The 25,705-nt window shown below is 33.1% G+C and overlaps 1 protein-coding gene across 2 annotated transcripts; it reads left to right on the top strand.

The window, feature by feature from the left end:
* The first annotated feature begins 923 nt into the window (after nt 1-923).
* Nucleotides 924-25,302, top strand: LOC149933343 (fatty-acid amide hydrolase 2-B-like). 2 transcript variants are annotated; one of them, XM_090156309.1, is made up of 7 exons: nt 924-1,576; nt 17,707-17,926; nt 18,621-18,812; nt 19,582-19,701; nt 23,666-23,820; nt 23,891-23,989; nt 24,597-25,302. In XM_090156309.1, exons 1-7 carry the CDS (start codon nt 1,376-1,378, stop codon nt 25,200-25,202), a joined length of 1,593 nt encoding a protein of 530 aa, XP_090012435.1. In that variant the 5' UTR covers nt 924-1,375; the 3' UTR covers nt 25,203-25,302. The 2 variants fall into 2 exon arrangements, with proteins under 2 accessions (XP_090012435.1, XP_090012434.1); XM_090156308.1 differs by having other exon boundaries at nt 925-1,576; nt 18,603-18,812.
* The last annotated feature ends 403 nt before the right edge of the window (nt 25,303-25,705 follow it).

Below are 25,705 nucleotides of genomic sequence, written 5' to 3'. Positions count from 1 at the left end.
ATTCGATTAGTGATATAGATCTATTCAATAACTAGACAACATAAAAGTAGCCATGTTCAGATTATGGTTAAATATAAAGACCCGAGAGCAAACTAATTAGGAATTTTCCTAAAACGTGAGAACTTGAATAAATTGATTTATAAATAAAAAATAAATCACGAGATAAATGCGTAAGTAAAAACTGTTTTATTTAAAAACAACAACAAAATTGCGCCATCGAAAATAGTCGGTTTTTAAATAAAACAATTTTTACTTACGCATTTATCCCATGGTTTAATCATTTATTTATAATGAGCGTAAGGTGTTTCAAAGGATTTTTATTATAAATTGATTTATTTAAAAGCTATTTGTTTTGCAAATCAATAGAAAAGTATAAAGTACCGACAACGCGGAAGCTCGTTAATCTAATGGTGGTCCCTCCCTTCCAATGTTAGTTTCTCGGTACTAGTTTTACTAACTTTCAAAAGTATGAAATCAATATGATAAGATAAACGCGTCATTCTCAAATTAAAAGAGTCAACGTCCCTTTTTAAAGGGAGTATATTTTACATCGAAAAATCGTTTAACAACAAGAGATAAGCCGTGTTTTTAACGTAGCTAGCTTCCGTTAAACCTGTTGGAGGAACTTCAAATTGGTTGATTTACCATAAATACGCAACTTTGATGTGGAATATGTACTTCAGCTGGATAAATAAAATGCTTTGGCTCGTGAATATCTTTAGAAGCATAGAAAAACGTAGGGGTACGTGTATTATAATATAAGATATTTGTCACGATTGAGGGCATTATTGCCCGAATTTGTCCACACTTTCACGAGCGCGCTGCGATAACAAAAACTCGTCGAAATTTCAGGCGCAGGTTTTCCCCGTTCGCTTGTCTCTAACGGGCAGTTCCTCTCGCGGCGTCTTCTAACTCTTGACGCGCTCTTTATTGATTGCGCGTGGAGCTTGAAGAACCAGATCTCGGCAGCTGCGGCTTCGACGGGAAAGAGGGGAAACGCCATTGCGCAATCGCGAGAGCCCGGCAGCAAGGGGGAGCGAGGAGGGAAGAAAGAGCCTTGACCAGAGGGAGGGTTTTCACCACCGACTGAAGAAAAGGACCTCGCGTGTGCCTCGCTAAGATCATTACTGCGGCTGGATCGCGCCGCTCGCAACTAAACGAAAATGAAATTTCTTTCCTAAATAACAATCGGCTCTCTTTCAACCGGTTCATCTCCGTGAGCCGCGGGATAGTACTACGGAGTTATCATCCCGTGATGATCATTCGTTTCTTTTAATTCGTCATAGTAGATCGTTTCGCTATTTCGCGCAGTTTCCCTGTCAAGGCTGTAAGAGCTCTTCTTGTACCTCGCTGAACCGCTCTTTACCATCGCGTCATGGGTTCCAACAAACGAGACAAAATGATCGTGAACTTTATTAAGAAGATTTTCTTGGTGTACAGTAAAGTGTTAAGTTTCTTCGTGTATAAGATCTACGGTGTTTTCGACGGATTTGCCAATAAGCGTATCCCAGCCGTCAGAAATAGGCTCCTTTTGCTCCCAGCCACGATTTTAGCCGAAGAAATAAGAACCGGAAAAGTAAGCAAAATATTGCCCTTTTTAAATTAATCTCAAATCAGTCGAGATATACTATATATAAATAAATAAATAAATAAAATAAAAAATAAAATAAAATAAAATAAAATAAAATAAAATAAAATAAAATAAATAAATTTTATTTGAAACAACAAACTGGCTTTGTTATACTGAATTTTAATTCTTGGTTAATAAAACAATGATTTAGAGGAAATATTATCCAAGTTGATAACTTCCTCGTTTCTTTGATATAGACCTAAATGGTATTTTCTGTCACGTTAACTTGCAAATTTCACGATAGAATCTGTCGGATCAAATGTAGTAAAATACGTGTTTTTATTTTCTTTCTACAAAGAAGTTGTCAGGTTTTAACTTCAACGTAAGAAAACGAGTTATGTCTTAATATATGAATAAATTATTAAAATCATATCGTATTTAACACCTGAATCTGTATAACAAATATGTTTCAAAAATGTCATTTAAGTAATTTCCATACCTAAAAAATAAGAAAATAACGTTTTGCGCGGAGAATGATTGGCCAGGATAGTTTTATTTTGGTAATAGATCATACCTCGTCACCTTTAGTTTGGTTTTAGTAAATTACTCCTGCTATTCCTTTTATTGCTATAATTTAACTTTTAATGGGATTCAACTATGAGAAGCGACTTAAACTTCTTAAGACTTTATAAGTCCCTTATGTTAAAAACTGCACGGTATGTTAAAATCCAACAACACGTGTATCAATTACAAGCTATCTATAATGATCAGCTAGACTAATATCCGAGTACGGCTTATAAATGCTATCAGAAATTGTCATAAGACCCAATAACCTTTAATTACCCACCACTTAATTCATGTTACCTGGTGACCATGCTTTTTTAACCACTCTATTTTTTCCTTGTCATTATACAACTAAATAGTTTAAATTGATAGTTAAAATTTGCCTCATACCTAAGAAAGACTGCCAAACAAAAGCAAACAAGGAAATAAAAATGGCAAGTAACACTTAGGATAGCCATGTCAGTCCGATTAACTTTCCGTTATGTAGAGCGTACATTAAATAGTTAATTTACATATTATACGTTTCGGGATAGTCTTTAAACGCTCCTTTTGTGATTGTCTGTATATAATAGAAATATTCGATATAAGAGACCAGTGTGTTGAGTTATAGATTTAACATTCACAATGAGCTACCAGAAATTCGGACTGAATTTTTTAAGTGATTCTGTCGCCTTTTAGGGTTAACAAATATATTGCTTCGTTTCAATGAGTAAAATACAATAGCCGTTTCCAGAAAAGAAATAATAAAAATATACACATGACTGAATAAACTGTTTTTCTCCGCGTCACGCGCTCCGCATTTAAATTTACCTTCTTGGCACGCGCCACTTACACGTGCGCTTCAAATTTTGAAGTTCGGCGCGGCTTCAGCGCGGCTTCAGCGCGTGCTCGTATATCTACAATAGCTAGTGACTTCAAAACAAACTGAAATTTTACCAAACATACGACTAACAATTCAATTTTAGCTCGCGGTAATGCCTGACAAACACGGGTTTTGCACAATTCCTATATACTTACGCGCTACGAACTTTAAATACCTTAGTAACGGATAGAATTTTAAAATTCGAGCTCCGAAAGGTCTTATATTTTATGTTTTACGAAAACAGCTTGCAAAAATTACCTTTATTTTTTTAATTTATTGTTATTTCGAATACCATCATCTCAAATTATACGGTTTCAAAAACAGTTCGCGTTTAGATTGAAGATTAATTTAGCAGACGAGAAAGTGATTGCGCTTACTGAGAAACTCAATTTCACAAAACAGTTAAAAAACCAGCAATACTATAAAAACACTAACTACTACGTAAGAAATATCCGTATTAAACTGGTGCGATTTCCAAATATTAGAAGAAAATGGACCATTTTACCGTTTCAAGATTTCTTTATGATCACCCCAGGGAAGTTTTTGCTTAATGCGCTTTTAAATTATATAAGAAGCTATCGGCACCCACTGATTCTCCGTGACGTCTTCAACCCGGCTTCCATTAGGCAATGCCTCCGTTACGCAGTGAAGGCTCGTGGAAGGTAGAACTGAGACATTACGAAGTTCCGCGGCTCGACATGCTTTAAATCACTTTTAACGCGAAAGAAGTAATAAATTTAATTTCGATTGAGGCTATAAACGCCGGCGTTCTCCCCAAATACCTGCTTTTTCTTCTTGCCCAAATCTGAACTATTTAAAATTGGAATGAACGACTTTATTATAACAATTTTGTGGAAAAAATAATTGAGCTCGAAATTAAGGGAAGTATGATGAAATTAATGAAACTGATAATATTTTTTAATCTTTTAAACTCTTTTTATTATCTGAAAGCAAGGCGGCTATTAGCCCTACAGGATTTTTTTGTTATTTCGAATATTTTTGGAAACGTTTATCATTTATTTCTGAATTGAATTGTGTTTTTGACTCAATTACGTAACGTTTTTATATAGAATGTATCATGAAAAATATTGGTAGGCTATGATAAGATAAAAACTATTTTTATAAATTCGCCAAGTGACTTGGCTTAAGCAGACCCCTGAATAAATATCATGATCAACTTAATCCGAAATCTTTCATAAGAAATATTTGAAAATAAGTCAGTTATTCAGAGCATTTAATTGAGTGCAAAGAGTGTACAGATTATTTTGGAGATCACGTATGACTGAATAATTCCGACGAAAATTAGTGAAAGTGGGACTTTCTCGCATATCTGACTACAAAAACCCCGTTTGATGTACAATTCAGACCAATTAAACTAATAAGGGGTTCTACAAAAGATTTTCGCTATAGAGGCTCATGGGAATTCAGTATGTTTGATCAAGGCATCGTCTGCTAAGATCCGGCTGCTGATACTAAGGCCCGCGTATAGACAATTTTATTTTTAAATATTAACAGCGTTACAAATAGATAAATAATGACTAGGGTTGTATTAAAAATATATTTTTATGTGTTATGTATATTATAAGGTAGTCTGGTTTTAGTTATTTTTTATTTACTAACCTTGAAAGATATACAATACTCAGCAAAAATAAATTATCTTCTATAGCAGTTAGAACTTTCACTTTACTGTTAAACTGAACGACAGGTAAGCCTTGTCTTAAATAGCGGACGACACTAAATTATCGGCCAACTTCGAGATTTAATTTTGACCTTAGTGACGCAAACTTACTGAAAACACGTGACCACCGATCTTTTGTAAAAACACCTATTCATATATTTTTTAAACGTTACGAAATATTAAGGTGATATAATTGATTTTAGTAAATTTCGCCTATAATTTGATACAAAACCAACAATTATTTAAACAAATGACGTAGCGTAAATGCAAATGTACATGTTCCATCAGTATATGGAAACTTCTTTTGAAGTTAAACATTGCACGTTTTTGATGGGAGATTTAAACGGAGGAAGACAGCCACGCTCTACTAACGCCCTATTTATGCGTTCACTGTTTGCTCACATTGTTTTCCAGGAAAGTAAAAAAAAATATTTGTCTAGCCTGACAAGTTCTTATTTCTTGAGAGGTTAAAGATTCCCAATTTTAATTTTCTATCGAGACGTTTTCATATTTTTAACTGAAGCTCCGGCTAATCGATAATCAAAAACAGTTTTTGTATTAACTTCTTAACAAATGCTTACATGAAGAAACGCAATCGTGATTCATCTATATTTCACATGTATAACAAAAAGATTTAATGAAGACGAATAGTGTGCAAATGTTTACATTATACTTTAGCTTGCAGTTGCCATATAGCCCTGTTTTCAAAAGCAAAGCGTATCACGATTCGTTTTACCATAAGTGTATGATATTGTTACATAAGTGTGACACTTCCTATTCTTCACAAGCAAAAATTTTACAGACAGACTGCATTACGGGCTTCGTCGCCGTTTTGCGTCCGTTTGCTAACGCGTCACACGTAGCCTTTGATAGCTCATATAATATGGTCATGATAACTTTAATTTCTATGGAATCTGCGGTATCTAGTTTTGGTGGTAATGGCCCCCACCAAAGGCTCTCGAACTAAAGGGGAGTCACACGTAAACCGAAATCGCCCATCGAGTACTAAAAAAGTAACCAATAAATATTCTAAAATCTGGTACTTCCAAAAGTTATAGTCTTACTACGCAAATAGGAGAAGCGACGTGTTATAGGCAATGGCCGAAAAAACTTAACTACTAAGCCATCCAATGAGCCAAAGGTGGAATCTCGAGTTGAATAAGTTCCCAAAAGTCAATCCCTCTCTAAAACTATCCAATCTTATAATCCTGCCTTATAGTAGCCGCAACTTCTAGAATAGGCCTATGCCCCCCCCCATTCCCCGCCAAGCATAGGTACGGCACTGTAAAAGAGAGAAACTGGTTTTGATTGAATTCCAACTAAATTCCAATCACTGTCGAATTGAATTACTGGTTTCCAAGAGGTGCCTTCGAATAGCAGTGAACCATACACTTTCAGTGAGATCATTTCACTAACCATGGACTTTGAGAAAGAAATACAAGCAGAGGGGTTTTCAAGACCTGACCTCAGGTTCAGTTGCTACAAATCACTATGTCACGCGTGATCTACGATGTTTTTATTAAATCATATATTCTCTATATATAAGCCGATACAAACTTTCATCGTGTAATTTTGAAGTAAATTACTACAATATACACTTTGAAATGGGTGTAGGCCAGAGTGATATTACTTTGAAGTATCCGTGATATTTTTATTTAATTTTGGGGCTGCGCCTTGAAAGACCAAATGTTTTAATCTCCTCGTTTATCATTTTTCCACACTAACGTTTGGTTGACATATATTTGAACACACCCAAAAACGTCCTTATATCAAATTTAGATGCTAAACTTTATTCGTGTCAACATACTTTGATCGGCTTTCTGAATTGTTCAGATTATTTTTATCGGAACTAGGATTCAAATTACCTTTTACGGTGTGGCTTCTCTAAACCTTTTTGACTTTTAGACTTTGAAAAATTGAAAGTGTTATAAAAACAGCCCGTAACAACAAGATATAGTTTGTGATCAAGAGTCTGTAAAAGTATTCGCCATATGTATGTTTTCAGTTGCCATATGGCTCTGTTTTCTTATCACTTTCTCGCTTCTTATCAAATTTTGTGTAATTAAGCATCCGTTGAGAGCCTTCACCGCCGCGGCCGCCGAAACAATTTATTTTCATAGATTTTTTTGTTTTATATAATGGGTCTCGTAAAATGATCTTCGTTATTATTATTATTTTTTCCAAACAATATGTTCTCTAGAATGTTGAAAATTTTAATTTACGTTATCCATACCGGGGGACACTCGTTAGCGAAATTTCATCGAAATCTTAAAACGTTTTCACCTTGAAAATTTCATTTTTCACCTAGCGGTGAAAAATGAAACGTTTTACGATTTCGATGAAATTTCGCTAACGAGTGTCCCCGGTATGAATAACGTACACTACAATTTTCAACATTCTAGAGAACATAGTTTTTGAACCAAATCACTATTCCGAAAAAAAAAACAATCCGTATAAAATATATATTGTTGATTGTGATTTTTTTACAAACCTTTCACGATATCGCTATTATTAATTATTATCCCTAATTAAAATTAATTTAAAATTAATTCTTCCTTGTTCCAGAGGTTGTTATATTATATTCTGAAACGATGAAATTTGCACTATTTAAATACCTAGAAAATGAATTATGTATAGATAATCGAAAAAAAAAACATTTGCATTGCCGCCATGTAATTTTCATTGATTAACTTATCAAACATGCAGTATGTAAATTTCTTGTCGAGGAAGAGTAAAAAAATCAGACCAACCAAAAACCAATAATGTGAGAAAGTCTTGGATTTGGACGGGTTAGTGAAACGAGCTATTTTCCATCTCGCATACCGGTTTACGCAAATTTTATAAAGACGTGTACTCCACCCCGGTAAAAAAGTAGCTTTTTTGAGGATTTAATAAACAAAAACCAAACTTGCGAGTGCTTATAAACTTATATTATATATTTTCTTAAGCAGATATTTCTATCTACTGCTAAAATATATAAGATTTTAATTAAAACTAAGGAAAATACATTAATTGCATATTTTCATTATCGAAACATTTGTTTCATACTAAATTTGTAATTTAATTTTCTTGGCTTATTAATCAGAGTTTTAAATTAATCTTAATCAGTCTCTTAGATAATATAGAACCTCATACAGTGGCTATAAGCACAACGAAGCGTCGGCTTAGCGGAATTGAGGAAACTCACCTAAAATTTTACTTGATTTTATATTTTCATTTGTGGTTCTTGTAGAACATTCTTATTTATGTACTAATATCGACTGAAAAATATTTACATTCAACTTATTTTATTCTTAAATGGTTTTGCTTTTCGCGAGCCATTTCTTTGTAAAAGTTTCCCTATCAATCACCATCCTCCGTGCCCAAGTTTGCTCCGTATATGGAGATAAATTTTGGTATCCCCACGGCTCAAAGGAATGTGACCAGGGCTCGGTCTTCGGAAGATAATCCCTTTCACAGTTCTCTCTTTACATTGACTCGAATATGTTTAGCTTCCCCTTAATATGTTACTTTATATACATATATATAATTATATATTCATACAGTTTGTACATTTTCACAATTTCATTTAATTCATATCCTTTTTCTGAGTTACATGATTCAAAGGCTGATTTCTAGTGGATTAAATTTATAGTTTGAAAACAAAATAAAGAGCTAAATATTTATGCGAATTACGCCAAAGAAAACTAAACTACCTTGAACTCTTGAAAAATAAAATGTTGATTTTACAATACCATTAAATCAACTTAAAACCTATATTTCACTTCTAGAGCGGTAACAGGCAATCGTTTTTCACGCACAAATGGATACACGCAAGAAGTTTTTTCCTGGCGTCCTTCAAAATTAGAATCTTTCAAAGAACGTTTTGCTTGAATTGGACGCTATTCAGCGACACTGATTTGATTTTCTTTGGCGCGCAATGAGTAACGTACAAGCAATTCTTAATAAAAGACAACTATGGTGGTAGTTAATTCCAAATTTAAAATTTGCAAGGGACATAATTTATATCATCTTAACTTGGGTACGGTATTTCTGATTTTCCCGAGTGACGCGATACTCACTGAATTTGTTGAATAGTTTGATCCCAAGGCTGCCGACACAAACAAAACTTAATATACTCATTCATTCTTTCTAAATAAAATTTCGTTTGAAGGTCGTGCGGAATTCAATTGATAAAATGCGCAACGAAATATATTCAATACTTCACAAACTGTAGTCTCAAGTATTATACAATAACGTTAAGCAGTTTTTCTTTGAGAGATTTGGATTAAAATTGGGAAAACGAACCGAAACAATATTCCCATCGGAATGTTCCTTGAAAAGCCGATATTTGATTCATTTAGATATATGGAAAAATCTATTGCGGAACATAAAGCAATGATATAGACTTCAGAAAGTGATATTTTATTCCCAGATTACCAAAGTTTGTAGTTGCGTGGATTAATTTTATCTTTAAATAAGTCTTTTAGCGCACTAATGCAGAGCCGTAGCTAGCCAAAATTGTGCCCGGGACGAGTGAGAATTTGGCACCCGCCAATATAATAGGATAATATTACATAAAAATGATATTTTGGCGCCTAGGGTCTCAAAGGAATACTAAGACGGCTCCAAGTTCTTCCTTACGTAAATCAGTTCTTGGTGTTTGCATATGAAAATTAAATTCTAGGACATCATAACGGTTTTTTTGTTTCGCCGATGAATCAAAGGTTTTATCTTAAGTAAAAGTGTTAGCTGGTGGTGACGATGTGAAAGCGTTCTTAAGAAATTTCCCGTTGCCTTTTTTTTCATATTATTTGCACGTCTTAATATATAAAAATAACCAGCGCTGTTTCAAATTGCGTGTGAAAATAGAATTACACACGCGAATAAATAGTGTAATACCATAAGTGACATAAGAGCCATAAGTATAAAACTAAACTATTTAAGTTATCGATAATCTGGTACAGAGGGATTGCGTAATCGGAAGTTTTCAAACATGGAATTTGTAACTCTCTTCAGTAACAAAATTATTGTCTGGCTAGTGTTCGAAAACGCGGTTTTATCTCAAATTAGAAAATAACTACCTACAAAAACGAACAGAGTCTTTGTATTAATCTATTTTCTCTCCCGACTCAACCATTCATCATTATTTTTCCTCAAGTAAGCTTAATTTTTACTTTTGATAGTGTTCCAATTTTTAATAGAACTTGGAATCGTTACATGACAGTTCAAAAGACTAGTAACTGATTGTGGAGATAAGTCAGTTCCTAGCCACAGGATTTATAATGATTTATTAACAAAATTAGCTCTGGAAGAGCAGGAACGGTCATCCCTATAGGTTATTTATGGTAATTCTATTAACAATTTCAGCAACAATGGACTGTTTCATTTAATGAGTTTAAACCAAAGTAATTTCTTGTCAACGCCCAAGCAGATAAATAAAACTTGGAAATTCATAGTCATACACGTTTGATTCCTTTAAAGAACAGAAAAATTATGTTTATTTTGCGTGGGTAAACTTCCTGGTTCTCTCAAATATGCCCTATTTTAAAAGTTTATACCATAGGTGTACCTATGGGGAGAAGCATCGGCAATTTGAGCCGTGAGTCACTCAAATTTGAGGATTTAAGAAGTGTTTGACGACCTTTTTGACATCCAACTTATGAAACATGTAATATATAAATTTAAAGTATCGGAAGGTTGAGAAATCAGACAAACTAAAAGCCAATGATGTGAGAAAGTCTTGGACTTGGTTCGGAACTTCGGCGAGAGTGGCGCGATATTTGAAGGCAAACATTTGTTTCAAGATTTTTTGCCATTCCCCATTCAGAGTTTTTACCAATTCATGTAAAAAGTAGCAGAACAAGCTAGTAAGTGTTTAAAAGATTACATTCGGCAGTTTTTCATAAGTAATTCATTTCAATTGCTGAATTATGGCTAAAATAATCAAAGTGCCATAATTTAATCATTTGGCATTATTGAAACCGGTCTCAAATTCTTTCCAAAAACCTCTATAGGAGCACAATTTGTTTTAAGAAAAAGGTGCTAGTTTGGGAGCCCTTCTATTGGCTCTTTCATTCACGTGTTCTTAAACACCACAGTAGAAGTTAGATTATGTGATCATTTCTAGACTTTCTCTTTAGTATATTGTTTATTTATTACCTAGGAAAAGCAGATACATTATTTATATCTTAAATTTGTTTTTTTTTACAAAAATAATTATGCTCATTTCCTACTTTGAATGAATTGCGTTAACAGCTTATTACTCATAAAATGCCAGTTCATTGTAGAGCTTTTTTGAAAAAAAATAAGGAAGTTTATGAAGATCTGGAGAAAATTTCAGCTTAAAATTTAAATTTTTATTACTATTTATAATTATCGAACAAATCAAAACGTTGAAAAAAGGTATTACTCGGTGCTATTGACTATTTATGAAAAAAAATCTAATAGCTAAATTTCAATACCTAAAATTAAATTTTTAAATAAAATCATTATATTCTAAACTAATTAAGAAATGCCTTTTATTTTCTTTTGAATTCATTAACTGGGTCTTTCTTAATAGTGTCTAACCTCATTTCCTACAGACCTAGATTCAAAACGAAAAAAAAAACTCCCGAATCGAAAGTTGTTTGTATTATTAAAAAAAAACCTAAAAAGAACAATGTTTAAACGCTCATCGCTTCATTCAAATTCCTGCTTCCGGAACTTACGCGTAAAAGAAACCTAAATTGTACAGATATCTAACGATGTGAGGGGAAAGAACTAAGCAAACTAGTTTTTCTTTTCGATGGAAGCGGGAAGCAGTCAAGCTGAAAATCGTTTGACCGGTCGAAAATCTGACATTACGGAGGAAAGCCTTTAATAAGTACGTGCTCAAAGTGGTTTTTCAAGTTTTTCTTCGTATAATTTTGCGGATCTCATACCGAAGTGTAGGCCAACGTTTATTAGAGAGGTTAAGGGCCCAATGGTAGAAACTAAAAACACTAAGCTTCCACGGTGCTTTGCAGGCGTTTCATCAAAGTAACTTAGAGGCGCTTAAACTATCTAATTTTTAAAATTTACATCTTTGTTCTTTACTGCCAAAAATTGCCGTGCTCTCACTTTTCATAATCTTTAAACACGTCGGTCAGTTGGTTCAAACCGAGGGGCCGATCACTTTGTTACCGGTTGTCCTAATAATCATGATTAAACATGTAATCATGATTTAATCATTTTTCATCTTTGTACAGTCAAAGCTACAGATTTAATTTTAATTTAATCTAATCATGATTTAATCATACGAGGGTGTCCTAATAATCATGGGAGTGAGCTGCCCCTCTATTCAACCCATTTGTTTTACTCTAGAACCTATAAAAATAGCTTTGAATATTTTATTTAAATTTTATTTTTATAATTTCCTAAAATTCTCTAAACCTAGGGGTATTATAGGTATTCCGATATATATCCAAAAATTATGATCAATTCTGAAAATTAGTCAAAAATAAGTAGTTACATAATTTTGGCTTACATTTACTGTCTCGTCAGAGATGGTTTTTTGAAAATGAGCTTATGGTGTCTGAAAAAATCCGACGAAGACAATTGAATTTTACCCCATTTAAAAACTTTCAAGCATTTTGGTGACTACGGTCATTAAGTATATTTTGTACGCAATCAAGATAATATTATTGAAAATGTAATTCCTTCTAGTACTCGAAGTGAAAAGGATGAAAAGGAAAAATTTATTTCCGCGTTTACCGAAAAAAGAAAACCACTCATAAATCGGTTAATTTCATCATCTTACTTAGCCGGTTAGACAAATCATTCCTGAGAAAACACGGCAGATTTTATTCTTATTTCTTTCTTCATAATTGACTTTGTTTAGCGCCAAAACGTAGGAACCAATATTACTTCACACTATTGTCATAATAGTAGGTGCCTGTAATAGTGACTGAAAGTTGTGGTTTTGCCGAGATTATTGCACAATCCTACATAATCTTACAGTAAGTAATCCTCCATTAGTTTGGTACTTTCCAGTTGTTGGGTGATTAGACTGATTTCTAATGAATATCTACGGTAATCTACACAAAGGGATTTTATTCTCAAATCAATCGAAAAATAAGGTGGAATAATTTATCTGTGACTCTGTCCGTCAGATTTCGAGATTTCATTCTAACACCTAAAATGAAGAAATACGTGCAAAATTAAAAATTACAGTTCATTATGATTACATAGATGATGAATTAAATATACTGCCTTTTAACAAACTACCACGATATAGTGTTGGCCTACGTGATTTGTTTAAAACGGCTGAGTCGACGTTTTGGCGCGAAACAAAGCCGATACCTTGCACAACAGATTCATCTTGCCTCATAAGGTGATGTTCGCATTCAAAACAATATATTTCACTATTTAACGTGTTTTTCCGCATTGCTTAGTTGAAAGTACGCGGATCAAGATAGGATAATTTTTAACGAAACTATCGAAAATCATCGCTAGCTTCTGTTGATGACAGAAATGTGAAATTCGTTGTTCAACCATAAACTTTGAAGTTTATTCTCCCTTAAGTGATAAAAATGTTTGGATCGTAATAATTTCCCTTACTTCTTTTTTTAAATGTATCTTAAATTTCATTGGCTACAAGTTTCTGACTTTGGGACACTACAATTGACATAACGTATCGCATTGTCATGGGTTCGTCTACAGGTACAACTCGTGATTTAACCTTTATCATAGTCTAGATAATATAATTTTTGCCATAAAAATGTTCTTTGTTTAGATATTACATACGGGCCTGCAAATACAACGCAATCATAGAATGTCTATCAAGTGCTTTGGTTCCTTTTGAAGTTAGTGAGAACGCGCATGGTGTCCCGAGTCTAAGCCGTGAGCTTTTTACTGTCTCTTTAACCACTTTTAAGCGACCGTCTTCTTGAAACCATAATCTGGGGGGTGACGTTCTCGCTCGTGACCTGAATAATAGAGAGACTATATGTTAAGGGAAATTAACCAACGTTGTCATTTAGTTTTGGTAGCGCTCTTTCAATTGAAATACCCGCAAAATTAACATAATTCATTAGTCATTATATTTGTATTTAATTAATTTAAAGTGAAATCTGTCTGGATAATAAATTCACTCCTGAATTAGTGAAACATGTTTGTTATAGGAAAATTAAGAAACTGAGACGATGCACAGGAAACAATTATTAAAAATAAAAACTAATGCTAATGATAATATAAAGTGTTATAAATGGCGATTACGAGCGCGCGTAATAGTGACTACCAGTCACTGATTTGTCTCTTTCTACGTCGCTGTATATATTATATTTCGTTTAAAGTATTTAATTTTTACCAATTAAATTGATGTTAGTTAAGAAATAAATAATGGTTCGAAACTTTTTCACCTTTCTATAAAATTCTATATTTCTTTCGAATAATTGATTCGGTATTTAATTTTTATCGTGTGGTTCTAGGCGTGATGTTCAGGTATGTGGCTATATCACGTTTCTGAAGTGCATTCCGTATATTTATAGATAAAACCTTTTCTTTATTACGTGTACGAAGAAAGTTTTAAAAATTTTGTAACAATTTACTGGTCGTTCCAACCACGTAACAATTTTAAATTAATCGCAAATATATTTTCATTTTACAAAATATGATAGCGTACGAAATGCATAAACGGTTCTTAATTATAAATTGAAATTTAATTCTTACCACAATTATAATTTGTTTTGCGCATGTGTTTTTACTTTTCGGTACCATTTTTCCTGGACTAGTGATCAGGGAAGTTTTCAAGAATAACCCGAATAACCCTAGGAAAAAAATAATAATTTTTGAATCCAATAAAATAATCGAAAGGCTATTTTAAGCCAGCACAAAGTCTGTACATTACTACATTTGATGTGTAGATTTAGGGGTAAGCCCTTTTGGAAAACGGTCTAATAGCTGGGCAGTCGTAGCGAATTTATGGAAAGGCCTATTGCTCTGAAAATTTGTATGTATTCTTTTCAAGGTTCGCCGATTGAAACGGTATGAAAGCCTGAATACTTTAATTAACCTTAAGAGTTTTTAGCGTGTCCAAAGTTGATAACGCTATTAATGGCTTTCCACCCCACCTACATTTCCTGTCTAATATTAAATTTTATAACCAATGAACTCTCAAATGAAGAATCTTTAACGTTTGGGACGGACCGAGTGCTGAAGGTTACGGTAAACGTCTCAACGTTCAAATGGCAGGGTTTCCACCAATTGTTCACGGTATACGTCATAGTATATTTTGCGATCGCATCGGCCGGGTTTCGAAAGTGTTGATGATGTGACGGATAATTCATGTCAACGGTTTTATTATTTGCATTAATTTTACCGGCTTCGTTGGGTGTTCGTGCTAAGCCCACGCAGTTTCAATTAATGCTTTCACTTATAGTTTTGGTTTTCGCTTAAACTTTGGTTTTCCGTATATATTTGATTGTTTAAGAGCTTTAATACAATGGGCTGTTTTTGTCTCTAAAATAGTTTCTCGCACGTATACATTTTACGTTTCTTGAGCGTTCTAATAATTGTTAATATTGTATTTTCTATTATTCAATTTTGTTGCCTAATTAATTTAATAACGGTTTAGGTCTAAAGTTGGTTTATTGCTCTATTGATATTGAAATTTGTTTAAGGGAACAACATTTGTAATATTTATTTTAATTGTAATAAATATATTCTACCGGTCGGGATAGGACCGGGATCACGTTTTAATAGGACGTTCCGAATATGGCGGTGTATTGTTGAGTGCCGTGGCTAATAATTAATACGCCCAAGGACAAACTCCTCCAAGGAGAGGTATATTTTGACTCGCCACTTTGTTAGTCAGTGTAATAATAGCAGCGGAAAAACTTGATAGAAATCCGTTGATGTATATTGTTTTTATAATTTCCTATTTCAACCTTAAAATTGTAGTGTAATGAGTTTACTACCCAATGCAATATGTTTTTATTGAATAAACATAAATCAGTGGTTTGTAACAATATTAAAAACACAAGGAAATCCCAAGAAATTGACAATTATAGAAGCAAAGCCTTTGCCCAAAACTGTTAATTCTAACGCTCAGGGCCCATAAATTTAAATAAAAGGGCAACTTTAGACAAATTCACAATACCGATCAGGAACCTGACAAAATAAAATGACTTGAGGCTGCCCACCTTTATTTGAGGAAGTAGCCTAAATTTTCTATGCCTAGTCATTCCCATTCAACATCCTTAGACAAGGCTTCATTTTGGCATTAATTTCCTGGCTTTTGATGTCCCATGACATCCGGGATCTTCGGGCTCACGTGTAGGTAACCTGTGGGCTACCCTATTGCTGATGGTGGGTGGAGTTATCGCTACCCAATTCAAATATTACTGCTTTTGATTATTGGTGACAATTCGTTTAAATTTACGATGGACTCTACGAATATTTTGAAAGTTTTTAACGGAAATGGCTTTAATGCTTTTATGGTATATATTTTTTTTGTCTCCGACGATGAAGGGCTAAGCCCGACGAAACCGGTCAGACGGTATTTAATTGTTTTTACTATTAAATAAAAAAATTTTACATATGCAAATATAACGACGTTCTTTTATTCTTCATTTAAAACGAACGCATATAGTAACTGTACCTCACTCATACCTTGGTATATATTTCATGATCTGACACTTGGCTTGGCAACTATCCCTAATTATTCTCTTACCCACCAAAATACAATAATACACCAAAAATATTCCCCACAAAAATGTTTCAAAACAAGGTCACAAATTCTATAACACAATAAACGAAAAATCTTTAAAGTAGCAATCACTATGAAGAAAGTCTTAGTAAAACGAATATCGAACTTATGAATATTTCAAAAAATATTAAAGACAAAAATTAAAATTTGGTTCCGTAGATAATTTTATTATATTCTTAATCTGTTAAAGGATCAGTTTCCATGCCTTTGGGGTTTTGGTAGAATAATTCTTTTTTTTAGATTAAAATATGACATGTATTCTCCAATTTGTTAAGATAATTTTTTTGATTAGCCCTTTCGTTATTTTAAATAATCTTCAACTTGACGATAAAACTCAAAATTATACATTTTGAAATGTTTAACAAATTGGCGTGAAATAAATGGATGGTGTTTTTGAAGTTTGTTAAGTAGGTATTCAAAATCTCTTCAGATCACATTTCCAATTTAGACCCTTATTTGTTTTATATAAATTATTTAAAATTACCGTTTTCAGTCACGATTTAGCCATCAGTCTAGATATTTATAGCACCTTATAATTTGTTTTTATTTATTTTTTGCAGATCAACATTTCGAAACACGTATAAACTATATTTTTTTAATTTTTTTATTTTTAAGCCGATATATGAATTAATTAAAAGATAATGTTTCGAAGTGTGCAGGCTCTCACTCCTTACCTCATCTGATGGTATGTTACATAACATTACCGAAATTGATCCTAAGATAAAATAGAATAATTATAAGAAAGATCGCCCGAAGGGGTAGTCACTCTGCACCTGATTACCGATTTTCGAAAATTATTCGTTGATTTCTACTTATTTCTCACAATTTCTTGGTGATTTCCAGTTATTTTCTTAAGTGATTTCCCGTGATTATCGACGATTTGTACATCTGATTTCTAAAGTGACTACCCCCTCAAGATGGCCCCAATTTTACATAAGAAAATGATTGAAACAGAGTTATGATAAACTTGGAGTTACGATGATATTTAACTTGGGTAACGATTTGCAAGCATGTTCCTCAAAAATGTATAACAACGACCCTAAAATGAGAGCAAAACCCCAATATTTCAATGTAAATTAACGAGCTTTACTAGTAAGTACTTAAATGGTCATATCGTTGTTACGTCCTTGAAGACATTTCTCCGTAACGTATTTATTTACGCGCGATATAAAGAAACTCAACAGCCTATAACAAGGAAGATTTCTTAATATTATGCTTTAAAGTTTTCGAGCCCATTTCAGTAACCGCAATTAATTTACTTTTGGTTGAGCGTTTGGAGAAAATGAACACGTAATTAATTGATAAATAATTTATTTTTATCATAGGTGAGCTCCGAAACGGTGGTAAAAGCGTTCATTGACCGCGCCAAAGATGTGGACCGTTTCATTAACGCCATCGTTCAAGAAAGGTTCGAAGACGCGTTGCAGGAGGCTCGAGACGTCGACGTTTACATTCGAGACTCTGGAAAATCACCCCGTGAACTAGCCAAGGAGAAGCCTTTCTTGGGTGTTCCTCTGACTGTCAAATCTAATATCGCTTGCCAAGGTAACCCTCCGGATGTAGAGGATTGCATTGTGACCAATGCCTCTTAGTTGATGGATTTTCATCTGCTAAGCAGATGCTATTTCGGTTATAGACACAAAGCGTCTTCTTAACAGAAAAAAAGTCCAGCAGCTAAGTCAACTTTTTGCGTCCGACGCTAGGTTAAATGAAAAATCTAATTCGAACTCATGACTTGTAAGTAAAACCGTAGGTTTTAAATTGATCGAGGTCCAAATATTGAGTTAGAAAATTTCCTTAATTATTGTTAATTTATATGAAGTAATTTACAAGGCGACGTACATGTATCTAAAAATAGGTACTTTAAAAACCACAATTTGGTGTTACATACTTGAAGTTTGATTGCCCAAATTATCAATAAAATATCTCATTTCCTAGGTTTTTTAAGGAAAAGAATCCGTAATGAGCAGACAAGGATTAACTTCAGTCTATAGCTTTGGTATTTACATCACTGGTTTTTCTTTCCGTTGACATATTTTCTATCCATGAAAACAATAGGCAGTGTCATACTTATATTTGCCACGTTACTACTACTGCTACCATAGAGATTATATTCCTTTAAACGGAATCAACCATCATTTACTAAATTCGGTTACAGCCAACTGGCGGATATTTAATTATATATATATATATATATATATTAATATTTGCGTTTTAATAGGACTGACGTACGATTTAGGCTTGGTCAGTCGCAAAGGAATTATATCGGAAAAAGATGCCGCCGTGAAGAGAGAAGTGGACCAGGCCGGATTTGTCACAATCGCCACCACTAACATTCCCGAAATGTGTTGCAGCTGGAACTCGTACAACCGACTCCACGGCCAGACCAGGAATCCTTACAATTTGACACGATCGTCTGGTGGTAGCAGTGGTATGGCCATCTTTACTATTTTACTAGATTGTTTTAAGGTGTTTGTTAAACATTGGTATAGATTCGGGACCAGCTGATACGTAACCTAAATTTTAAAAGCTACTAATATTATGTAGTGTTCGATTTCGATTTAGCGTACTATATCGTGGTCCACGGTTTGTACGCTACTGTACAAATTAAGTATATCGTATCAGTAATTGCTCGGACACGGCTTTTTTTTTAAATTATCAATATGTATAAATTTTTAAATTTCAGAAAAGCTTAAATATTATGGCAATTTTAGTTTTTTCTCCCGTTGATATTAAACTAAAGTTTACAACGATAAAGTCGCAGGGCCTATTCTTAAACGTAGGAATGTAATTGGATTCAACGAAAAAGACCTAGTAAACTGAAAATTCCTGACAATTCCGAACAATTTATTGACACAACGAACTTTCTTTCACGAAGGGTCTGATAATATAAACGAATAGAACAACAATTACACAAACAATCAAGAGAGCGAAAACTAATTTAAAATATATTTATGTTGTATGAATTTCTATGACCTGTACCTTAGGTTAAAATCAGAGGCATTGACACGAATAAATAATCTCTTTCAAATGTTGCTTTAGCGACAAATGAAAATTGGAACCCTCCATACACGTTTTTCGTTGTTTGTCTGTTTGTTTATTCGTGATACCCAGTAGTATTCGAGTCATCCGCGACTGGTCTAAACACGATTGTTTCCTATCCTCGCGTATCGACGTTGACTCGACGACTGTGACTCCAGGCGGAGAAGGAGCCATCATTTCGGCCGCTGCGTCTGTCCTGGGCGTTGGAAACGACATGGCAGGGAGCATCAGGATTCCTTGCTGCTTGAATGGACTATTCGGACACAAACCCACGAGAGGTACAGCGCATTTTCAGTACCGTCTTTAAGTATTGGCTGGAGAGGTGGCCCCGCGGTATGTCCCCCACAACTGACAAGGAGACGACCCGAGGTGTTACACACCGATTTCGTTCAAACTTGGGGGATTGATAGACCTTCATGTAACTTGAAAAATCCTAAAAGGAATTTATTCAATGGGCAACGGTTTTGCCATGGCAACGAAAATTGTTTTTGACAACATGAAATGGAAATTTTCCTATTTAAAATAACATGGGATTTTGACCGATTCCAAGGATCCCTCCTGTGAAGAATTTTAAAAAATTGAAAAAAATTTAAAATACCAAAATTATAAAAAATTGATAAAAATTGACGAAAAAAATCAAAATTGATCACATTTTGATCAATTTGAACCAAATGGGTGAAAATGAACCGATATGGCTTAAATTGGAAAAAATGTGAGAAAAAAATTAAAAAAGTGCAAACATTGAAAAAAATATTTCAAAATTGATTAAAATAATTTTTTTATTCAAAATTGAAAAAAAATATAATATTGGCAAAATATTGATCAAAAACAGTAGTTTCGATCAAAATTATTAGGAATTGTCGGAAATTTATAAGTTGTGTAAAATTGGATATTGCGATTTTTTGAAAAACAAAGTATTTATTTTGGTCAATTTGATCAAACTTGACCAAAATTGGAAAATAATAGAACTAAATTAGCCAAATTTTCAAGTTTTGTAAAAATTATATAAAAATAAACTAAATTCGACCAACTATCTCAAAATTGTTTAAATTTTTTTTTCAAAATTGAAAAATGTTAATAACCCGGAAAAAAATTATCTAAATCAATAGTTTCGATCCAAAACGATCCAAAACGATCAAAACTGATAGGAATTGATGGAAATTTATTTATATAGATAAATGGCTTTTTTCAATTATTTTCCTAATTTGGTAAATAATAGATCAAAATTAGCAAAATCTTTAAATTTTGTTAAAAAAAAAAGTATAAAAAATTTAAAAAAATCAGTAGTTTTGATCAAAAACCGCATTAATTTCCAATCTATATCCGTAGTTGTTTTGGTTCTAAAAGTTCGAAAATATTATTTACTTGATAAATAATAAATAAAAAATAAATGAAAATCATTAAAAATTATTTCTATCAAATAAAATTGGGTAAAAACCTTTTAAAAATTAAATATTTGGATTAAATTGGGTAAACATTTGAAAATAAGTAATTTGTTATAAAATTGGGTGAAATCTATTAACAATTATTTGTATCAAATCAAATTGGGTTAAATTCATTAAATTGGGTGAAATAAAGAAATTACGCTAAAATTGACCCAAATTGGGAGAAAAAATTTAAAAAATATTAAAATTAGGTAAAATGAAGAGATTTGGCTAAAAATGACCAAAATTGGGTAAAATAAAGAAAAGTCGCCAAATGACAGCGATTTTGACGATTTTGGGCTTTTATAGGTCATTTTGCATGCCTACAATTAAATACGGATGAAAGCGAACAAATTTGGGTAAAACAAATAAATATAAATTACTTTAAGTAAAATTGGGAAAAATTATTAATTATTTCAAATAAAATTGGGTAAACGCGTAAATATTTCCATTATACTTGAGTAAACCATCGAATAAGTTACTTTTAATGAAAATCACAATTGTTAGTAAAAAAATCATGTTGAAACGGAAATGACGAACTAATTTCTTTCCTATACAGTATTATAGTACTGTATAGAAATATGTTTGTGTAAATATAACGTACTTAAAAAGGTAAAATATGAGAAAACAAATGATTAGAAAAACCGAGAAACGTTTAATAACAACGAATAAAACAATTTTGTATTACACTGTTTCTTAAAATAATCAATAATAATAATAATTTAAAAAATTTGATAATTTTGATCTATTATTTTCCAAATTTTGAAAATATTTAAAAAAAAGCCATTTATAAATTTCCATCAATTCCTATCAATTTTGATCGTTTTGGATCGAAACTATTGATTTTGATAAATTTTTCTCAGTGTTATTAACATTTTGAAAATAAATATTTGAAACAATTTCGAGATAGTTGGTCGAATTTAGTTTATTTTTATATAATTTTTACAAAACTTTAAAATTGGGCTAATTTAGATCTATTATTTTCCAATTTTGGTCAAGTTTGATCAAATTGACCAAAATAAATACTTTGTTTTTCAAAAAATCGCAATTTATCTATACATTAATCCAATTTTACACAACTTATAAATTTCCGTCAATTCCTATGAATTTTGATCGAAACTACTGTTTTTGATCAATATTTTTTCAATTTTATATTTTTTTATAATTTTGAAAAAAAAAATTATTTTAATCAATTTTGAAATATTTTTTTCAATGTTGGCATTTTTTTTATTTTTTCTCACATTTTTTTCCAATTTAAGCCATATCGGTTCATTTTCACCCATTTGGTTCAAATTGATCAAAATGTGATCAATTTTGATTTTTTCGTAAATTTTTATAAATTTTTTATAATTTTGGTATTTTAAATTTTTTTCAATTTTTTAAAATTCTTCACAGGAGGGATCCTTGGAATCGGTCAAAATCCCATGTTATTTTAAATAGGAAAATTTCCATTTCATGTTGTCAAAAACAATTTTCGTTGCCATGGCAAAACCGTTGCCCATTGAATAAATTCCTTTTAGGATTTTTCAAGTTACATGAAGGTCTATCAATCCCCCAAGTTTGAACGAAATCGGTGTGTAACACCTCGGGTCGTCTCCTTTGTGAGTTTATTTTATATCAACTTCTTCTTTCAAAATCTTTTTCCACGGCTATATTACACTAACCACAACAATTCCCGGGGGCAGAAGGACTACACTATCTACTCTTCCCCATAAATTCTGGAGAAAGTATCCACTCCGATAGGAACTTCACTCCACTCTCGAGCGTCTAAATAATCCCAATTAAATGGGCAACAAAATAAATTTTATTAAGGGAAAATACTCAATATATCTACGGTTAAAATCTTGAAGTTGAACGACTTATAAACATTTAAAATAATGAGGCAGATCACTTTCTTGATATTTGAGACACCCTAGTATGATTAAATCATGATTAAATCTTAATACGTTCAAACCTTACGCGCAATTACACGTTCCTTCCCTTTAAAAATTTAACGAGTTGGACATTGCCAACGCTTCACCACCCTGTAATTTACATACACGTGTTCATATCGGCTTTTCTTACATTCAATGAACATTATTTAAGATAGTTAATAGTCTTCGGACACGTATTTCTCAATCGATTAATTGTGATTTTAAAAAATAATAATCTATTTATTTGAATTAAATCAAAATTTATATTTTGATTGATTTCTTTAGTTTTTATACATTTATGCCCTTTTCTTTGCAAATTGATTGATAATTCTTAGTCTTCGAAAACGTAAAAATTTAAATTAATCCTAATTAAATTGAATTACTACTTGGCATTGGGTTTGCTTTAAAATAGCATTGCTTCACTAACTATTTTAAAATACATTTTCATACATACCTTAAAGTATGATAGGTGATTTAAATCACCCAATAAACTTAAGTTGATTTAAAGCCAATGGCGGCTCTAGTGGAGTACAATAGATTTAGATTTCGACAACTCCTGCCACCTATTGAATTCGGTCCTATAGGTTGAGATTTCCAAAACTTACGAAGGTCATTGAAAAGTGAATGTGTTAAATTCGAGAGCCTATAGGATGTCACTATCGACGCCACATGTTTTTTCTACGTCACTAGCTAAAGTTATCGAAGATAGAGAGCGCGCGCTCGAGTCGATAAAGATTTTGGTATTTGAAGTCGACGTGCGAAACGGGCGTGCCAATAAAGCACTAAAAAGCTTAAGCTCGTGACGCGGGAAAAAACATTTTATACATTTAATTTTTTTATTGATTTATTTTATAGAAACACCTATTAAACACAGCTACTAAAGAGTGAACCGTATCTTTTGGCAGGTCTAGTATCCAGCAAAGGGATCTTTCCAGACAACGAAGTGGTGACGGAGCTTTTAACGAACGGACCCATGTGCCGCTATGCCACGGATCTGGCTCCATTTTTCAAGACGATGATTGCTCCAGACGAGCTTTCCAAAATTAATCTAGATACGAGGGTAATTTGTTTTAAATGATCCATAGATTCCTTAGAAACATTTTCTTAAAAGCGCATTTTGGTTCAACTAGATTGATATGCGGAAGTTAAAAGTGTACTATTTCGACGACGATATTGGATCACCTTTAGTCTGCCATCTTTCGGGAGAAGTTCGACGAGGAATACGTAAGGTAATATAACGTTGTTCATATCAGGAACTTTGCATTTTAAAGGCGCAGAAAGTCTTAAATAGGTTAACTAAGTTGTCGAAAACAAACGAAAATTATAACAAAATTCAATTTCGTTTTAAACTGGACGAATTAAACGCAGAAGTTAATGGTGGTCTTCAAAGAAAATACAAACTCACTTCAGAGTTCATACCTTTTTTAATTTTCATAAGAATTTTCACCAAAATAGTCTATAAAAGAAGCATTCATTCATTCTGTCGATTCTTAATTGATAGTTAAATATATGATTTGTTTTTACCGACCGCCCCCTTATCTAAAATCCTATTACCAAGAAAGTAATTAATGAAATTTAACCATAAATGTATTCATTTTAACTATATCATTACCCTTTCTACCATCTGGCGCTAAGATGGGCGGTGCTAATCACTTAAGTAAATCAGGAGACAGGCGTTTGTCGATAACTCTATCCATAAAACGTTTCCAGAGAGAACTTACTTGTTAGTGGCCATAGTTGGCGAACTAAAATGGAAGAAATAAATTTAAGAATTTTCGCGTGCACGTGCTTTTGCAATATCTTAGGTAATGATTTAACTAATTGCTTTGCTACCAGGCTACGGCGTATTTCGAAACGCAATACGGAATCGTCCCTCAAAAACTGCACCTGCCGGCCCTGACGCACAGTTCCAACTGCTTCACCGTCAAGAGCGTCAGGTGCCTAAAACGAAGCCTGGCGTCCATTTTGGCCGATGACGAAAACCAAGAACTGGACGTTTTCACAGAACTCCTCAAAGTTCCGTTCGGTCAGTCCAAGTTCACGTCCGCGGCTTTGTTTTTCGCATTCATGGAGAAGCTCACGCCGCAGAGGAACTCTCGTTTCTACGACGTTTACGAGAAATTAACTTATTCGCTCGAAAAAGAGCTTCAAGCCATTTTGGAACAGGACAATTCCGTTCTCATCTTTCCGTCTTTTCCCGAAGAAGCACCCCATCCTTTGATGGAAATCTCCAAAGTTCACGTTATCTCCTATTACTGTTTGTTTAACGTTTTGGGCATGCCCTCGACGCAATGTCCCATCGGACTAAGTAAGAACGGTCTTCCCTTGGGCATTCAAATCGTCGGGGCGAAATACAAGGACCATTTGACGATTGCCGTGGCTGAAGAAATCGAAAAAGCTTTCGGGGGTTGGCGTCCACCCTGCCCAATCAACGTCTCCTGATTTCAGTATTTTACTTGATTTCGGGGTAATATCTCTTCTTTGTCTTCTTTGTATATTAATTCTCGTCGTTAACCAAAATTAAACTAAGTTTTACAATGAATTGCACGTCTCTTATTTAGTTGTTAGTCACAAATTTCGAACGTCAAAATAGTCATTGAAACCGATTTCAATACCCGAATGTCGGACACAAAGGACTCGACAGACAGACTCGGTTCGAAGAAGAGTATTGTTGAGTAGCGATTACCTTTTCCAGTGGAATATGATATATCACTAGAGGCTTCTACTCGCCTGCGACACATTTAGTTCAATTCAGCTTAAAATCAAAAATTTACCCTCCACAATAAATAAATCCACAGGGAGCACGCGTCAAGCAGGTAAATTTCATTAAGTAGTATATGAAAATTAGAGCTCAGGGTTTGGATAAGAAATTTCCCTTTAATTTTTTTATGTCCAAACCAAAAATTATCCGAATAAAAACTTTTTCTGTATAAAATCGTTTTATA

The sequence above is a fragment of the Leiobunum rupestre genome, chromosome 8 (assembly GCF_980474605.1).
Source record: "Leiobunum rupestre chromosome 8, qqLeiRupe1.1.hap1, whole genome shotgun sequence".
Classification (NCBI taxonomy): Eukaryota; Metazoa; Arthropoda; class Arachnida; order Opiliones; family Sclerosomatidae; genus Leiobunum; species Leiobunum rupestre.
Note: the sequence above shows the minus strand (reverse complement) of the source record. Positions and strands in the feature narration are given on the sequence as shown.

Bases quoted from the DNA above. Each gene is read 5' to 3' on its own strand.
- LOC149933343 (XM_090156308.1), top strand. From the start codon at position 1,376: ATGGGTTCCAACAAACGAGACAAAATGATCGTGAACTTTATTAAGAAG. The intron at 18,813-19,581 runs GTATGGCCATCT...CTGTGACTCCAG, and splicing joins ATCGTCTGGTGGTAGCAGTG to GCGGAGAAGGAGCCATCATT. The intron at 23,821-23,890 runs GTAATTTGTTTT...TGGTTCAACTAG, and splicing joins AAATTAATCTAGATACGAGG to ATTGATATGCGGAAGTTAAA.